Source organism: Palaemon carinicauda, chromosome 1 (assembly GCF_036898095.1).
Source record: "Palaemon carinicauda isolate YSFRI2023 chromosome 1, ASM3689809v2, whole genome shotgun sequence".
NCBI classification, from domain to species: Eukaryota; Metazoa; Arthropoda; class Malacostraca; order Decapoda; family Palaemonidae; genus Palaemon; species Palaemon carinicauda.
In genome coordinates, this window is record NC_090725.1 from 257,682,443 (window position 1) to 257,700,717 (window position 18,275).

The following is an 18,275-nucleotide window of genomic DNA, read 5'->3' on the forward strand; positions in this document are numbered from 1 at the left end:
CGAGCCAAAAGTAAAGTGAAGCACTCACTGGTGTGTGTGTGTGTGGGGGGGGGGGTAGCTAGCTATCCCTCCCTACCCCCTGCTAACTAGCGGTGTGGTAGTATACCCTCATTAAAATTCTAATGGCTCGTCATTCAGCTACGCCGAAGTAATTACCCCATGTAAATAGCGTGGTTTGTATTTCAGTTACGGAACAAACCTAAGTTTGATACAACTGCATTTCTACAAGATGAAACATTTGCAATTGAATGAAGGAATTGATTTGCAGTCTTAGAGACTTTAAAAATACGAAGAGCAGATAAATAATGAAGAGGATGGGGAGTCCTGGGGGTTTGCCTCACACCAAAGAATTGTAACCTGGGAAGGGGGGTCTGGGGGACCTGACCCCTGGCTAGGGGTTGTGACCTGGGAACTACTAGGTTAGGTTAAATATGTTTGTTAGGTTCTGTACCCTTTTACAAATCTCAAAAGTATTAAATATTCATGTTTTGGCCTGTCTTCAGCCACTTACATGAACCATATATTTTTCTAACTGGTTATCTTGTGCTTACTATGCATTTCTGACCATTATTATTCCTGCAAATCAGTCGTATATGAAATTTCCCAACCCACATAACCCCGGTTCCCCACTGGGGTCCCCCCATAATTGTCTTTATATATGGGGGTCCAAAAACTCATGAACGGGTGGTCTGCATTAATAATCATGGTTATCTTGTGCTTACTATGCATTTCTGACCATTATTATTCCTGCAAATCAGTCGTTTATGAAATTTCCCAACCCACATAACCCCGGTTCCCCACTGGGGTCCCCCATAATTGTCTTTATATATGGGGGTCCAAAAACTCATGAACGGGTGGTCTGCATTAATAATCATGGTCAGAAATGCATAAAACACAAGATAGCAAGTAGGAAAAATGGTAAATGTCCAGGATAAGGGCGCACCCGTTTTTTTAAAGTAATGACGACGAAAATCGGCAAAAAACGACCAGATTGGTGTTGCACATCACATAGAAACATGAGGAAATTAATAAAAAAGAAACTAAGACTTACTCTTACACACAAAATGTAAGCATAAACCTACTACTACAATTATGAGGGACCCCAGTGGGAAGCAGGGTTTTTGGGTGGGGGGAGGAGGAGAAAAGTGATTTTCAGGGCACTATTGAACCTAATACAACCACCTAACCTAACCTAGGGCCCTGTACCCCTACCTAGGCCTAGTAGAGGGCTCCGTCCCCCCTGTGACCTCCCCTTAAGGCCACAGTGATTTTCGGGGCACTACCGAACCTAATAGTACAACTACCTAACCTAACCTAGGGCCCTGTACCCCTACCTAGGCCTAGCGTGTAAGACGTCATAGTGGACTAGTTTGTCTGCGGATTATAGTAGTTACAGGGCTCCCTTGAGCTAAAAACAAGACAGTCAACAATAACAACAGACTTAGAAAAATTCTGGGAGGAAGACAAGAGTAGCGCGAGTTTGATCTTCGATATTTCGACTGTTATTGAATTTCACTAAATTATCTCACTCGTATGCCACTATTTACATACATTCCTACACATTCTAGTAAAAATACATTGAATATCACCGATATATTCATGCGGCCCTCTCCTAGACACTAACCGGAAAAATATATGGTTCGTGTATTTGGCTAGAAATTAAAGTATCATACATTCATCATCACTTTTAATTCTTTATAATCTTTTAAAAATATATTCTTTACATCAGTGAGATTTAATTATTAGTCATTAACCTTCATTTCAAGGGCACTCCTTTGATATATAAATATTGGGTACTGTAGTTCGTAATAAATAAGAAAATATTATTAGCTTTAAGATAAAATTGCGAAAACCTTGATGCGGCCGTCATCCTTTGGCGGCATTCCCCTTGCACTTTGTGGGTTAACGTGAGGTGAAACAATAAATAATTACTCAAAATTCTTAGAGGGCCATTCTATATCTACATGGTACTTACAATATCTTCAGGTTTGTCAGGAGGAGGGAGAATATTCAACAGTCCATCATTCTGCATTTGGTTTGCTTTGGCGGGGGTAGTCTCAGTCTGCGAATCTCTGACATTGGTTTTAAAGTTTGGCGTTTCTACTACTGGTAAAGCAGAATAATCCCAAACCTTCCATACTAAAACTACCACCAAGACTAGAATCATAAAACGTATTAAGCGTCCTCCACCCATTTCCACAATTAAGTTATTTCACTTCAGAACACAGTGTTACCAGTCATGTTACGGTCACCTATGTCCTCGGCCACTTGTCAAGTGATGAGCCCAAAAGGCTAGCCAGTGTTGCCATGAGCTTTCTCCTAAGTTATCGTACAAGGGCTTCAAAATTATGTTTTTTCCTATGGAATTATCGTACGTGCTAATATTTGCCTTTACTACAGTACATATACTGTATATATATATATATATATATATATATATATATATATATATATATATACATATGTATATATATACACATATATATGTATATATACACACACACACACATATATATATATATATATATATATATATATATATATATATATATATATATATATATATATATATATAGCGAGAGAGAGAGAGAGAGAGAGAGAGAGAGAGAGAGAGAGAGAGAGAGAGAGAGAGAGAGAGAGAGAGAGAGAGAGAGACACTATAAGATACATTTTATTATTTCACATAAACTGAGACAAAATAAATGACCAATTTCCTTTGGATAAACCTAGCCTTACTTTACATCAAAATTGACAAAATTGAAAAGTTACTTTCCTTCAGATATATCCATACATAATATATTAATGGAAAATAAATGCTTTCTTTATAGATTTTAACAACATAAATTATATTTTTAGTACAGCTTTTTTTAGCTTAGTGTTCATAATCTTCATCATCTACTACATTTTTATACAAAAGTTTGCTATTTCTATTACGAGCTCTCATGTCACTTAAATTGTAAAATAAAATTTTCTACACTCTCCCTCGTCTTTTATACATTCAGTTGTTATGATAGCTCAATTTATTATTGAAGTATTCAGTCAGTTTTATGTTTTTTGAACAAATCTACTTTGGTGAATACTCTTTGTATTCAGGAGCCAGGTCTCTTACATCAAATAAGCTAATGGTAATCGGTAAAGAAAGATTGCCTACGGCAATGCCCTAAGTAACCCTCCTTCCTATCTTTCTCTCTCTCTCTACAGTAATATAAGAGACCTGCGGACATTGTCCCTTGGGATTTTTCCTTTTTTTTCCCTTTTGTTTTGTCAGTAAAAGACAAATAATTGATGAATTTATGTATAGTGCCAGAGACAGTGAAATTATCGTACAAAACCGTACCATAATAGACTTGCTATCGTACATCGTACAAAAGGGTCAAATTATCGTACGTGTACGATATATATCGTACATATGGCAACACTGAGGCTAGCACGGTGCAGACGTCAACAAAACAAACAAGATTCTACCCTTCAACGTTAGGAGCTCGAACAAAAAGACCTTCAAAACAAGTAATGTATCTTAATTAGTAGTGGGTTATGGGTACAGGAACGTTTTACAGTGAACTGTAATATCAAAGTTTGATTATAAAAGAAGAAAGAAAAAAAGACCACATCATTATGTTACAGCTTATGAATGTCTAAAAGAGATAAATCCGGATATGGTACACGAACAACTTGAATAAAAGGCACGATGGAATACCACTGAAATATATATATATATATATATATATATATATATATATATATATATATATATATATATATATATACATATATATATATATATATATATATATATATATATATATATATATATATATATATATATATATATATATATATATATATATATATATATATATATATATATATATTTCGTCTCTTGTCAGTTTCGTTTTGCATGTAGATCATATCCAAGAGAAATCAATTACATTGAAAAGAATTATTTGAAAGCATGCGAAGGAGAGTCAGTCCCCATAAGATTATTTTGCAAGTCTCAGTGATGTGTAACTCAAGTTTTAGAACTGTAGGCCTACTAACTGTGCCAGAAAGAAAATGTTTCAAAGTGGGTAAATGAAATATGAAGCCACGAATCAACATTTCTTTAGAAAATCCGTGAACATCTTTCAATTAAAAAAAATCCAGTTCAGTCTAAGGTCCGGGGCGTAGCCCTTAATATTCATTATATATATATATATATATATATATATATATATATATATATATATATATATATATATATATATATATATATATATATATATATATATAGGAAAACAATTAGCTACAGCTTAAGAATGTTCACAATTCAATGGTTGCATTGAATGCCGTAGTGACTTGTTTTAACGTCCCTGACTGGTGGTCACCAGGCTGAGGTTCAAGTCCCGCTCAAACTCGTTATTTCCTTTGGTCGCTGCAATCTCACCATCCTTGTGAGTAACGGATGGGGGGTTTGGGAGAGACTACGGGTTTATCTGTTGAGTCATCAGCAGCCACTGCTTGGCCCTCCTTGGTCCTAGCTTGGGTGGAGAAGATGCTTAGGCGCTGGTCATATGTATATAAGATCAGTCTCTTGGACATTGTCCTGCCTAATAGGGCACTGTCACTGTCCCTTGCCTCTACCATTCATGGGTGGCATTTAAACCATCGTTAATGTGATGCAGTGGCAGTATCAATATAATGCATTTTATCCTTAATTGTCGTCTTTGAAAGATCACACAGCAAACTCAAGAGCATCAAGTCTAGGCTAAAGTGCGCTACGTCAAATGCTAGATAAACTGGCCTTGCACTCATGCGAATTCACATGCCTTTTGACGTATGTCTAAAAAAAAAAAAAGGAGACTTTATTTTCGATATATTACGGTCGTATAATTTTGTCAATCTGTTTTGTTTATTACCATAACTGAATTTAATTTTATGGATCCTTGAATAAAACAGACATTGATTTGAATTGTCAATATATTTATATTTTTATATAAAAAAAAACATTAACCGAAACTTTAAATGCCAAATGACTTCGAAAGACATTTGATTAATAAATTCTAATAAAGATAAAATGTGACAGACCACTATCCCAAAATACAATCTTTATACAAGTAGCTAGAAATGATCATGATGCACCACAGCGCATTTAAATCTGTCAGTTTGGCTACACCCCCAAACCTATCAAAACACCTTTAATCTTTAAAGTGGTCGTACCAAAAGTCTACGTAACTAATATTGTTTTGTTATCAATTGGTTACGAAGGTCAATAGATAGAAAGATAATAATGCTGTGGCGTAAGTGCTAGACAGTATGGAGCAACAGATTAGCAGGGTGAAATTTAACCATATTCATTTTCTTTTGCAAAAGAAAAAAATTACCCTCGAAATAATTATAAGACACTATTCATAATATACTTTTTCAGTTTTTCAATTATACCGCATGGATATACTTTCACCAAGTAGACTTTCATGGTATTGATAAATGGGGTTCCTTAAATATCAAATTAAGAAAACTAAAGCAAAACCTCAATACTTCATGAAATAAAAATGCATTTACTATAAATGAAACAGTACTGGTATCATTACTGTCATTTTGAGTAACAGTTTTCTATCACTACACAATTCTATTTGAAATAAGAAAAGAGAGAAAGAGAATAAGTTTTTCTCTTTCTAAGGAACATGTGTAAACCTCTGACTGACTACTATTATGTCCTGCATATCCCCAGCGTATTGCTAGAATTTCTAAAAGAACGAGACCTCCAGCATTATCACCCGTGTATGTATGATATGGATATATGTATTCAAGAACACAGAATCACAGATTATATAAGCAACGTCTACCATTTTCGCTAGTCGTGGACTTGAGATTCAATTACCAGGCTGGGATAGGTTAAACCAGGATAAAATGCTTTCGTGATATGAATATTAATCCCTGCCACCATTACCTAATCAGGCTATTGTACACGTTTTATGACCATATCCTCCTAGACTATACCCTCTGCCACATAGTATCAAATATGCAGTTGATCATAACTTTCCTTTTTTAGAAGGCTCAATACTACACAACAGTCTAATTACGGATTGATCTTCCCAATCAAATAGTTAAATCTGTTGAACTTCAGAAGATCATAGTAAAAGTCAAACGATTTTTTTTGTTGATCAAGTTGACATGAGTCTTGTTATCATAGTTTATCTGTTAATCACTTATTATAAAATATTTATATAGAATTGGTCAATCTTTAATTGTAATCTTTTATTGACAATTTTCAATTATCTTTATTCAATTTCTTAGCATCTTTTTCTCCTTTCCATTGTGGCTTTCTTCGGCTTTTAATAAGCTTTATGTGTTCGTAATAATAATAATAATAATAATAATAATAATAATAATAATAATAATAATAATAATAATACATTTTGTTCTGGCAGAAACCTGGACTTTCAATATCTATATACCCAGAATTTGTTTTTTAGTATACTCTACCTTTGATCAGTTACAACTAGAAGCGATATAGAGGGCTTTTTATTCAAACGTGAAAGTCCGTAAGAAATATGAGTAAGGTTACCATGCATTAATGCATAATTAATAATTCACCAGACTGATTTACTCCCGTAATCTTTTAGTCACAATTACGAGTGTCTGTGTATCATCGTTTTATCTTATGAAGCTTTCCGACTATTCACAATTGAGGATCTATCATAGCACTCATATGAGATCCCTGACAGTAATAACAGATAGGCTAAGCTTTTAATTCTTCACTATTTCTTATCTACAAAAACCACCTAATCTGATGATAGCATAACACTGTAAATGCCGGTCTTTAATAGGGATCTTTTTTTTTTTTTTATCGAGTCACAATTGTCTCTTGGAAAAATTCCACTTGTCTATAAGGGTTACTCTGGAAAGTGGTGTTTCTCATTTAGATTTTTACACATTTTCCTCAGTTCACGTAAAATACTTTAATTCGTATATAAATCACTTATTGCATTCATTAAAGAAAAAATATCGATTAAAACAACAACAAAACTTTTTCCTATTCTAACGGCATTCTAATTAGAAAAAATAAGTGAAAGTTTTTAAATTCATATTTAGGCCATTAGGCTCCTGTTATATAAAAGATTTCCATAAACCCTTGGGCGATATGAAGTATACTCAGAAAATATCATACCAATTGTAAATTTCTACAAATGGAAACATCTGTCTCTACCTCTCATAATTCATAATGCAGTTCATATATACAGTAGAAGGGGACTACAATTTATAAAAAGTTTCCTCTTAGAGGGCTTCAGTCCTTAAGTAATTTTGCCAGCTCACTAAAAACACAGGCAAGAGCGACCACACACTCATTATACACACACACACACACACACACATATGTATATATATATATATATATATATATATATATATATATATATATATATATATGTATATATATATATATATATATATATATATATATATATATATATATATATATATATATATATATATTTATATACAGTATACTCTTTAGGCATAATGTTTCTCTTGGACAATTTCTAGTAAAACACTTATGGCATCAACTATTCTACCACAACACTTTTCTACTTATATGTAAAGTACCTCTTCTTGCATTCAGAGATAGATTTTTTTTTATGGAAAAGACGGAATTTGTTGCTGTGGTGATCAATTTATTCAATCCTTGCCGACAGCTCTTTCGGTCAATAACTAATGGCTTTCAACAGGAAATATTTACACGAATAACTTTCCTCTTATATTGGCAGTGCACTAATACAGAAGAAAATTAAAAGAAATCTAAATACATCAAAATATATGAAAAAATATAATATGAAGATATCCCTCACAAAAGTTCATTAAAATTCTACTGAAGATAACGTGTATCGCTAATACAGCTTCAATACTCCGGCTGGAGCTCAATAGACCTTGAGCTTGAGAAAATCCCCATTCTCAACACAGTCTCACAATAAAATTCCTGAAATCTTCAGGACATATACTGAGGGTATTGTGCAGAATGTTCCCCGGCTGGAGGGGGAAGACAGTCTGAGGAAACTTGAATTTAGGATGCAGCAGCCTTTTTTTAACATTCAAGTTTCTGCCATATTTATGATAGCCCCAAAGGCTTCTTGATTTCTAAATTACCTTACTTTTTCGGATACACTTGTTATGAAAACAATCTACATAATCAAATGAGATATAAATATTGAAGCTTTCACATTTGCTGCTACATTTCAAACAAAATATGTAAGATTATAGAAAAAAATATACTAACTATATTACTGTAAATTTCAGATATGCCACTAGAGCTGAAATAGACATTTCGGCCATCATCACTCCTTAGGAGTTATTGTTTTCAAAGCTGGTGTATGCATATACAGTATATGTATGTATGTATATATATATATATATATATATATATATATATATATATATATATATATATATATATATATATATTCCTTATTCATGTCTGGGGTTTGGCCAGTTTTCATCACCACAGTGGCCAATTGCTGCTTGATGATGGTGGGGGATTTTTGTATGATTGGTAACAGCAAACCAACCTGGTACGGATGGCCCTGACTCGTACAGCTTTGCTAAGTAAGGCAATACACAAACCATTACACCAAGTTAAGGTTTTCACACTTAGAAAAAAAAAATTATCCTACCAGTTTTAAATTTGCATGAGAAACTTGGAGCCTTACTAAAGCCTTATCACATAAGCTAGTTACAACTCAAAGAACTATTGAAAGAATAACAATGGGAAATAACACTAAGAGACAGAAAAGGAGCAACATCGATACGAGAGCAAACTAAAATAGAGGAAATTCTAACAATATTTAAAAAAAGAAAAGAAATGGACATGTGCCGGATATATGAGATTGACAGATAATATATGGGCATTAAGAATAACAAGATAGGCCCATAGACATGGCAAAAGAAGCATGGGAAGGAAGAGAACACGATGGATGATTGACGAGCTAAGAAATTTTGCGGGTATAGACTAGCATAAAAAGACCATAAACTGATGGGAGTGAGAAGATATGCCTGAGGCTTTTGTCTCAAGTGGACTAGCAATGGCTGATATATATATATATATATATATATATATATATATATATATATATATATATATATATGTATGTATAAATATATATATATATATATATATATATATATATATACATATATATATATATATATATATATATATATATATGTATGTATAAATATATATATATATATATATATATATACATATATATATATATATATATATATATATATATATATATATATACATATATATATATATATATATATATATATATATATATATATATATATATATATGCAGTCTAGATTCAGCTGCTGCAGTAAAAAAAAAAAATAACCGGGAGGAATTTTTGAACTTTCTGTAATATTCGTACTTCCCTTGGGGGTGTTTGAAAGATATGTGGGACATCACTTCCGGGAAAACCTCTCTGCAATCAGGTATATGGATACCAACCTGGGGGATTTGAGTGCAAAACAAGTTAGAAAATTATAATAATTGGATTTTTACAGTACCAATACCATTTCAGTGTTCAGGCACTATACCTAGCGTGGGATAGTAACCCCCAACTGGGAGTGCTGAACAATAACTAATGCAAAGACAAATAACGCAAGAGCATGATAGGGAGAAGTAATGTATGGTTTAAGCTGTTCCAAAGTTTACTTGAGGGCTTAACCATAGAGCGGTGATCGTTTACTATAGAAGTACCAAAAATAAAATTTATCAGGGACACTTCCATCTGAGATTTAGAGCTTCTTTAGCTCAAAATCTTCTATATAAAATAGTTTGAGACGTGAATATTTTGATTGCCTCGAAGACATGAATCCAAATAAAAGTTAAATGAGTCTGGTTCCAGTTTCAGTTTCATTAGAATAGATGCTCTCCAGAACGTCAGCCGGGCAAGCCCAACACCCCACTGTGGTGCCCAACCGCAACAGTGGCCTCCCCAGTAAACAGTTTAAACTCACAGTTCCGAGCTGGAATCGATCTGCTGCCATGCAAATGCTAAGCAAATACGTTACCACTGTACTAGTCTATATTAATAACATTAGAGGTTTATTTAATAATTCAATTTACACGCTTAATAACAATTTTTAAAGTAGATAAGATAAAAGAGGGACTTAGTTGAATAGATGATAGCTTTAACCTGTCATCTGCATTTGTTCACAAAATTTACAAGATCTTTGTAAGGCCATCTAAACAGGATGTGGAGAGGTAAATGGTGAAGAAACTGTGACTCGTAAGCAAATGGTTAATCAAAAGGTATAATGAAATATAACAGGAATAACTTAGAGAACAATCTGAACTTGGATATCCCGCAAATAAAAAGGTTAGTCACAACATACATAAAATGACAAATATTCAAAAGGTACTGTACATAAGAAAAAAATAAAGTCTGAACTAAGCTATCGCGTGAATAAAAGGGTGTGTCAGAGCCTACGATATCAAACTTTCTATGCAGAAATAGACGCATTATACGTAGTATGCATGTAGAATACCACTAAAAAAAAAAAAAAACAGCTACCAATAAATCCCCTTTCCTTACTGCTTCTCATTGTTACTTATTGTTTCTTATTGGGCGGTATTCATAAAGAAAAGGATATGCTTATACTTGCAAAATATGAAGGAAATCCTGCTACTTGTATTCATAAACATTTCAAGCAAAAGCTTCTACTTTTAGAGCAAAAGCATATCCTTATAATCACATAAAAGTAAATGGTTATACATAAAGAAGACCCTTTACTTCATATCAAGAGCATATACCTCGAAAAAGCTGAGTCTGGTCAGTAGCAGACTGCAGTTCGAAGAGAAAGGTTGTTCTGTCCGATTCTCAGCACGATGGCAGATTTTGTGGATGTGAGGTATGTTAAACAATACATGCCCCGTTTACCCAAAATTGATCGTGATTTCAAGATGTTATTCCGTTTTGAAGAACAAAACGTACAGTGGCTTGCGGACAGATATCTTGTCCACACCTGGAATCTCGATGAAATATCAAGGTTAAGCCATAACTTGGTGATATGCATTTTACATTTGCTTTTGCATGTATAAACAGTTGGGAGAATACGAAGGCTGCTGTATTTAGGGATGTATGTAAGTACAAACAGTATGTATGTATGTATGTATGTATATATATATATATATATATATATATATATATATATATATATATATATATATATATATATATGTGTGTGTGTGTGTGTGTGTGTGTGTACAGTACATACAAATATACTGTATTCATATAATATATAAATATAGTTTACATATATATATATATATATTATATGTATATGTATATATATATATATATATATATATATATATATATATATATATATATGTATATATTATATATATGTACATGTATGTATATATATGTCTGTGTAAATATATGTATATATATACATCGTATAAATATACATATATACACAGAATATTCATATACTGCAAAAGCTTATATACATGCAAGTATATACACATATATAAACTATATATACGTATATATATATATATATATATATATATATATATATATATATATATATATCGATTCGTACCAGAAATAGATTGTTCTAAATCCCAAACATGAAATAATTTAGCTGAAATCAACTATTTCAATTCGGCTTGCTTTAAACCTCAATAACCCCTCGCCCTTCGTCTGGGTATCTTAAAGTTTCCTTCAAACTGCAAAGTTGAGCGTTTAGCGTCTTCAAAACTTTTCAAAGCAAATCCATAAATCAAATCACGTAGTTTATTATTATTATTATTATTATTATTATTATTATTATTATTATTATTATTATTATTATTATCATTATTATTATTGTTGTTGTTATAAAACAAGAATGAATTTTTTCGCGAGTCCTAAGAGAATTCGGAAGAAAATCTTCTCGGATTTCCAAATGGCTTCAGAAGAAATAGCCATAGACTTAGCATGGAATTCTGAATGCCTCCAGAATGGAATCTCAGAACGGTATCGGAGGAAAACTTTCCCGGATTTCCAAATGGCTTCAGAAAAAATAGCCATAGACTTACCATGGAATTCTGAATCCCTCCAGAACGGAATCTCAGAACGGTTTCGGAAGAAAACTTTCCCGAATTTCCGAAAGTCTTCAAAGGACATAGCCGTATACTTAACATGGATTTCTGAATGACTCCGAGCTTCAAATGACTTCTGAAGACCTGATCTTCATTTTTTCAAACGTAGCCTGCAACACCTCACATGATCTGTATGTAGCTGGCGAAATCTAACCAAGGAATTGCTCGTCAATAGGAGTAAGAGGAAATGAGTTGATGACTGGGAGAAGGATTTCACTTAACTCACAGAGATCGCGTTCTGGCGGAATAGGAAGCTGCCGGTAAGAATTGTGTGTTACGTCTTCGGAACACCATCAACTACAGATGGTTTTGGTTGCTGCCGAAGTTGCCAATCGTTCGTTTTATATCACCCGACCTATAGAAAGACACGGGATCTTCCGTTGGCAGCTGAGCTTTGAAGATCATAATGTATGCGCCTTGAAGAATCCTTTGCTTGGGCTTTTGCGACGATGTCTTATTAAAGGAGACTCTTGGAACAAGCACGAGGCTTTGTATCGGTGCAAAAACGGATTGCGGGGAATGAGGATGGAGGCAGAATGGTTCAACTGAACGGTGAGTGACGTGTAGTTCTTCAACAGGATTGTCCCAAAATTCGCCATTGAAGTAAGGACATATCCAGACGACATTGGTAGATATATCATGTTGCTCGTCATTTACTTTGGCATGCCGAGAAATCGATAGTATTCATCTCTTTACTCATTGCCCAGATAGGTAAAGAATAAATGCCTTCGATTTCCCTGAGGAATCTGACGAAGTGAGGACTTGCGGCACTGAAATCTCTTTTGAAATCTAGAAGGACACTGACGAACTAAGGGAAAGAGACACTGAAATCTCGAAAGAAACAGATAATCTAATGAAAGAAGATCTTAAAAACTAGAAGACATGAGAGAACAGCGAAGAGGAGCCTCTAATGCCAGAGGTAAGAAACCTAAAAATAGAGAGCCTCTAATGCTAGAAGTAAGGCACCTCAAAATATAAATCGAAGACCCTCTAATGCTAAAAGTATGGAACCTAGAAATATATGTCAAAGAACTTCTAATACTAGAAGTGTGGGAGCTAAAGAGAGAGGTCAAAGAACTTCTCTAATGTTAGAGGTGTGGGAGCTATAAAGAGAGGTCAAAGAACTTCTAATGCTTGAGGTAAGGGAGCTGAAAAGAGGTCAAAGAACTTCTAATGCTAGAGGTGTGGGAGCTAAAAAGAAGTAAAAAAACTTCTAATGCTAGAGGTGTGGGAGCTAAAAAGAGGTCAAAGAACTTCTAATGCTAGAGGTGTGGGAGCTAAAAAGAGGTCAAAGAACTTCTAATGCTAGAGGTGTGGGAGCTAAAAAGAGGTCAAAGAACTTCTAATGCTAGAGGTGTGGGAGCTAAAAAGAAGTCAAAGAACTTCTAATGCTAGAGGTGTGGGAGCTAAAAAGAGGTCAAAGAACTTCTAATGCTAGAGGTGTGGGAGCTAAAGAGGTAGTAAAAAAACTTCTAATGCTAGAGGTGTGGGAGCTAAAAAGAGGTCAAAGAACTTCTAATGCTAGAGGTGTGGGAGCTAAAAAGAGGTCAAGGAACTTCTAATGCTAGAGGTGTGGGAGCTAAAAAGAGGTCAAAGAACTTCTAATGCTAGAGGTGTGGGAGCTAAAAAGAAGTCAAAGAACTTCTAATGCTAGAGGTGTGGGAGCTAAAAAGAGGTCAAAGAACTTCTAATGCTAAAGGTGTGGGAGCAAAAAAGAGGTCAAAGAACTTCTAATGCTAGAGGTGTGGTAGTTAAAAAGAGGTCAAAGAACTTCTAATGCTAGAGGTGTAGGAGCTAAAAAGAGGTCAAATAACTTCTAATGCTAGAGGTGTGGGAGCTAAATAGAGGTCAAAGAACCTCTAATGCTAGAGGTGTGGGAGCTAAAAAGAGGTAAAAGAACTTCTAATGCAAGGGGTGTGGGAGCTAGAAAGAGGTCAAAGATCTTTTAATGCAAGGGGTGTGGGAGCTAAAAAGAGGTCATAGAACTTCTAATGCAAGGGGTGTGGGAGCTAAAAAGAGGTCAAAGAACTTCTAATGCAAAGGGTGTGGGAGCTAAAAAGAGGTCAAAGAACTTCTAATGCAAGGGGTGGGGAAGCTAAAAAGAGGTCAAAGAACTTCTAATGCTAGAGGTGTGGGAGCTAAAAAGAGGTCATAGAACTTCTAATACAAGGGGTGTGGGAGCTAAAAAGAGGTCAAAGAACTTCTAATGCAAGGGGTGTGGGAGATAAAAAGAGGTCAAAAAACTTGTAATGCAAGGGGTGGGGAAGCTAAAAAGAGGTCAAAGAACTTCTAATGCAAGGGAAGGGGAAGCTAAAAAGAGGTCATAGAACTTCTAATGCAAGGGGTGTGGGAGCTAAAATGAGGTCAAAGAACTTCTAATGCAAGGGGTGTGGGAGCTAAAAAGAGGTCAAAGAACTTCTAATGCAAGGGGTGGGGAAGCTAAAAAGAGGTAAAAAAACTTCTAATGCAAGGGGTGTGGGAGCTAAAAAGAGGTCATAGAACTTCTAATGCAAGGGGTGTGGGAGCTAAAAAGAGGTCAAAGAACTTCTAATGCAAGGGGTGTGGGAGCTAAAAAGAGGTCAAAGAACTTATAATGCAAGGGGCGAGGAAGCTAAAAAGAGGTCAAAGAACTTCTAATGCAAGGGGTGTGGGAGCTAAAATTAGGTCAAAGAACTTCTAATGCAAGGGGTGGGGAAGCTAAAAAGAGGTCAAAGAACTTCTAATGCAAGGGGTGTGGGAGCTAAAAAGAGGTCAAAGAACTTCTAATGCAAGGGGTGTGGGAGCTAAAAAGAGGTCAAAGAACTTCTAATGCAAGGGGTGTGGGAGCTAAAAAGAGGTCAAAGAACTTCTAATGCAAGGGGTGTGGGAGCTAAAATGAGGTCAAAGAACTTCTAATGCAAGGGGTGTGGGAGCTAAAAAGAGGTCAAAGAACTTCTAATGCAAGGGGTGTGTGGGAGCTAAAAAGTGGTCAAAGAACTAATGCAAGGGGTGTGGACGCTAAAAAAGGTCAAAGAACTTCTAATGCAAGGGGTGTGGGAGCTAAAAAGAGGTCAAAGAACTTCTAATGCAAGGGGTGTGGGAGCTAAAAAGAGGTCAAAGAACTTCTAATGCAAGGGGTGGAGAAGCTAAAGAGAGGTAAAAAACTTCTAATGCAAGGGGTGTGGGAGCTAAAAAGAGGTCAAAGATCTTTTAATGCAAGGGGTGTGGGAGCTAAAAAGAGGTCATAAAACTTCTAATGCAAAGGGGTGTGGGAGCTAAAAAGAGGTCAAAGAACTTCTAATGCAAGGGGTGTGGGAGCTAAAAAGAGGTCAAAGAACTTCTAATGCAAGGGGTGGGGAAGCTAAAAAGAGGTCAAAGAACTTCTAATGCTAGAGGTGTGGGAGCTAAAAAGAGGTCAAAAAACTTCTAATACAAAGGGTGTGGGAGCTAAAAAGAGGTAAAAGAACTTCTAATGCAAGGGGTATGGGAGATAAAAAGAGGTCAAAGAACTTCTAATGCAAGGGGTGGGGAAGCTAAAAAGAGGTCAAAGAACTTCTAATGCAAGGGGTGGGGAAGCTAAAAAGAGGTCATAGAACTTCTAATGCAAGGGGTGTGGGAGCTAAAATGAGGTCAAAGAACTTCTAATGCAAGGGGTGTGGGAGCTAAAAAGAGGTCAAAGAACTTCTAATGCAAGGGGTGGGGAAGGTAAAAAGAGGTCAAAGAACTTCTAATGCAAGGGGTGTGGGAGCTAAAAAGAGGTCATAGAACTTCTAATGCAAGGGGTGTGGGAGCTAAAAAGAGGTCAAAGAACTTCTAATGCAAGGGGTGTGGGAGCTAAAAAGAGGTCAAAGAACTTATAATGCAAGGGGTGAGGAAGCTAAAAAGAGGTCAAAGAACTTCTAATGCAAGGGGTGTGGGAGCTAAAATTAGGTCAAAGAACTTCTAATGCAAGGGGTGGGGAAGCTTAAAAGAGGTCAAAGAACTTCTAATGCAAGGGGTGTGGGAGCTAAAATTAGGTCAAAGAACTTCTAATGCAAGGGGTGTGGGAGCTAAAATGAGGTCAAAGAACTTCTAATGCAAGGGGTGTGGGAGCTCAAAAGAGGTCAAAGAACTTCTAATGCAAGGGTGTGTGGGAGCTAAAAAGATGTCAAAGAACTAATGCAAGGGGTGGGGAGGCTAAAAAAAGGTCAAAGAACTTCTAATGCAAGAGGTGTGGGAGCTAAAAAGAGGTCAAAGAAATTCTAATGCAAGGGGTGTGGGAGCTAAAAAGAGGTCAAAGAACTTCTAATGCAAGGGGTGGAGAAGCTAAAGAGAGGTGAAAGAACTTCTAATGCAAAGGGGTGTGGGAGCTAAAAAGAGGTCAAAGAACTTCTAATGCAAGGGGTGAGGGAGCTAAAAAGAGGTCAAAGAACTTCTAATGCAAGTGGTGTGGGAGCTAAAAAGAGGTCAAAGAACTTCTAATGCAAGGGGTGGGGGAGCTAAAAAGAGGTCAAAGAACTTCTAATGCAAGGGGTGTGGGAGCTAAAAAGAGGTCAAAGAACTTCTAATGCAAGGGGTGAGGGAGCTAAAAAGAGGTCAAAGAACTTCTAATGCAAGGGGTGTGGGAGCTAAAAAGAGGTCAAAGAACTTCTAATACAAGGGGTGAGGGAGCTAAAAAGAGGTCAAAGAACTTATAATGCAAGGGGCGAGGAAGCTAAAAAGAGGTCAAAGAACTTCTAATGCAAGGGGTGGAGAAGCTAAAGAGAGGTAAAAAACTTCTAATGCAAGGGGTGTGGGAGCTAAAAAGAGGTCAAAGATCTTTTAATGCAAGGGGTGTGGGAGCTAAAAAGAGGTCATAGAACTTCTAATGCAAGGGGTGTGGGAGCTAAAAAGAGGTCAAAGAACTTCTAATGCAAGGGGTGTGGGAGCTAAAAAGAGGAAAAAAACACTTCTAATGCAAGGGGTGTGGGAGATAAAAAGAGGTCAAAGAACTTCTAATGCAAGGGGTGGGGAAGCTAAAAAGAGGTCAAAGAACTTCTAATGCAAGGGGTGGGGAAGGTAAAAAGAGGTCATAGAACTTCTAATGCAAGGGGTGTGGGAGCTAAAATGAGGTCAAAGAACTTCTAATGCAAGGGGTGTGGGAGCTAAAAAGAGGTCAAAGAACTTCTAATGCAAGGGGTGGGGAAGGTAAAAAGAGGTCAAAGAACTTCTAATGCAAGGGGTGTGGGAGCTAAAAAGAGGTCATAGAACTTCTAATGCAAGGGGTGTGGGAGCTAAAAAGAGGTCAAAGAACTTCTAATGCAAGGGGTGTGGGAGCTAAAAAGAGGTCAAAGAACTTATAATGCAAGGGGTGAGGAAGCTAAAAAGAGGTCAAAGAACTTCTAATGCAAGGGGTGTGGGAGCTAAAATTAGGTCAAAGAACTTCTAATGCAAGGGGTGGGGAAGCTTAAAAGAGGTCAAAGAACTTCTAATGCAAGGGGTGTGGGAGCTAAAATGAGGTCAAAGAACTTCTAATGCAAGGGGTGTGGGAGCTAAAATGAGGTCAAAGAACTTCTAATGCAAGGGGTGTGGGAGCTCAAAAGAGGTCAAAGAACTTCTAATGCAAGGGGTGTGTGGGAGCTAAAAAGATGTCAAAGAACTAATGCAAGGGGTGGGGAGGCTAAAAAAAGGTCAAAGAACTTCTAATGCAAGAGGTGTGGGAGCTAAAAAGAGGTCAAAGAAATTCTAATGCAAGGGGTGTGGGAGCTAAAAAGAGGTCAAAGAACTTCTAATGCAAGGGGTGGAGAAGCTAAAGAGAGGTGAAAGAACTTCTAATGCAAGGGGTGTGGGAGCTAAAAAGAGGTCAAAGAACTTCTAATGCAAGGGGTGAGGGAGCTAAAAAGAGGTCAAAGAACTTCTAATGCAAGTGGTGTGGGAGCTAAAAAGAGGTCAAAGAACTTCTAATGCAAGGGGTGGGGGAGCTAAAAAGAGGTCAAAGAACTTCTAATGCAAGGGGTGGGGGAGCTAAAAAGAGGTCAAAGAACTTCTAATGCAAGGGGTGGGGGAGCTAAAAAGAGGTCAAAGAACTTCTAATGTAAGGGGTGGGGGAGCTAAAAAGAGGTCAAAGAACTTCTAATGCAAGTGGTGTGGGAGCTAAAAAGAGGTCAAAGCACTTCTAATGCAAGGGGTGGGGGAGCTAAAAAGA

General features: G+C 36.0%; 1 protein-coding gene across 1 annotated transcript in view; it reads right to left on the reverse strand.

Moving 5' to 3' along the window:
• Positions 1-2,291, reverse strand: part of LOC137655441 (gamma-interferon-inducible lysosomal thiol reductase-like) — a 193,202-nt gene extending 190,911 nt beyond the window's left edge. Inside the window, exon 1 of the mRNA XM_068389349.1 lies at positions 1,976-2,291. Within this exon, the coding sequence (XP_068245450.1) occupies positions 1,976-2,194 (219 nt within the window). The 5' untranslated portion in view covers positions 2,195-2,291. The remainder of the gene's footprint in view (positions 1-1,975) is intronic.
• Positions 2,292-18,275: the final 15,984 nt, after the last annotated feature.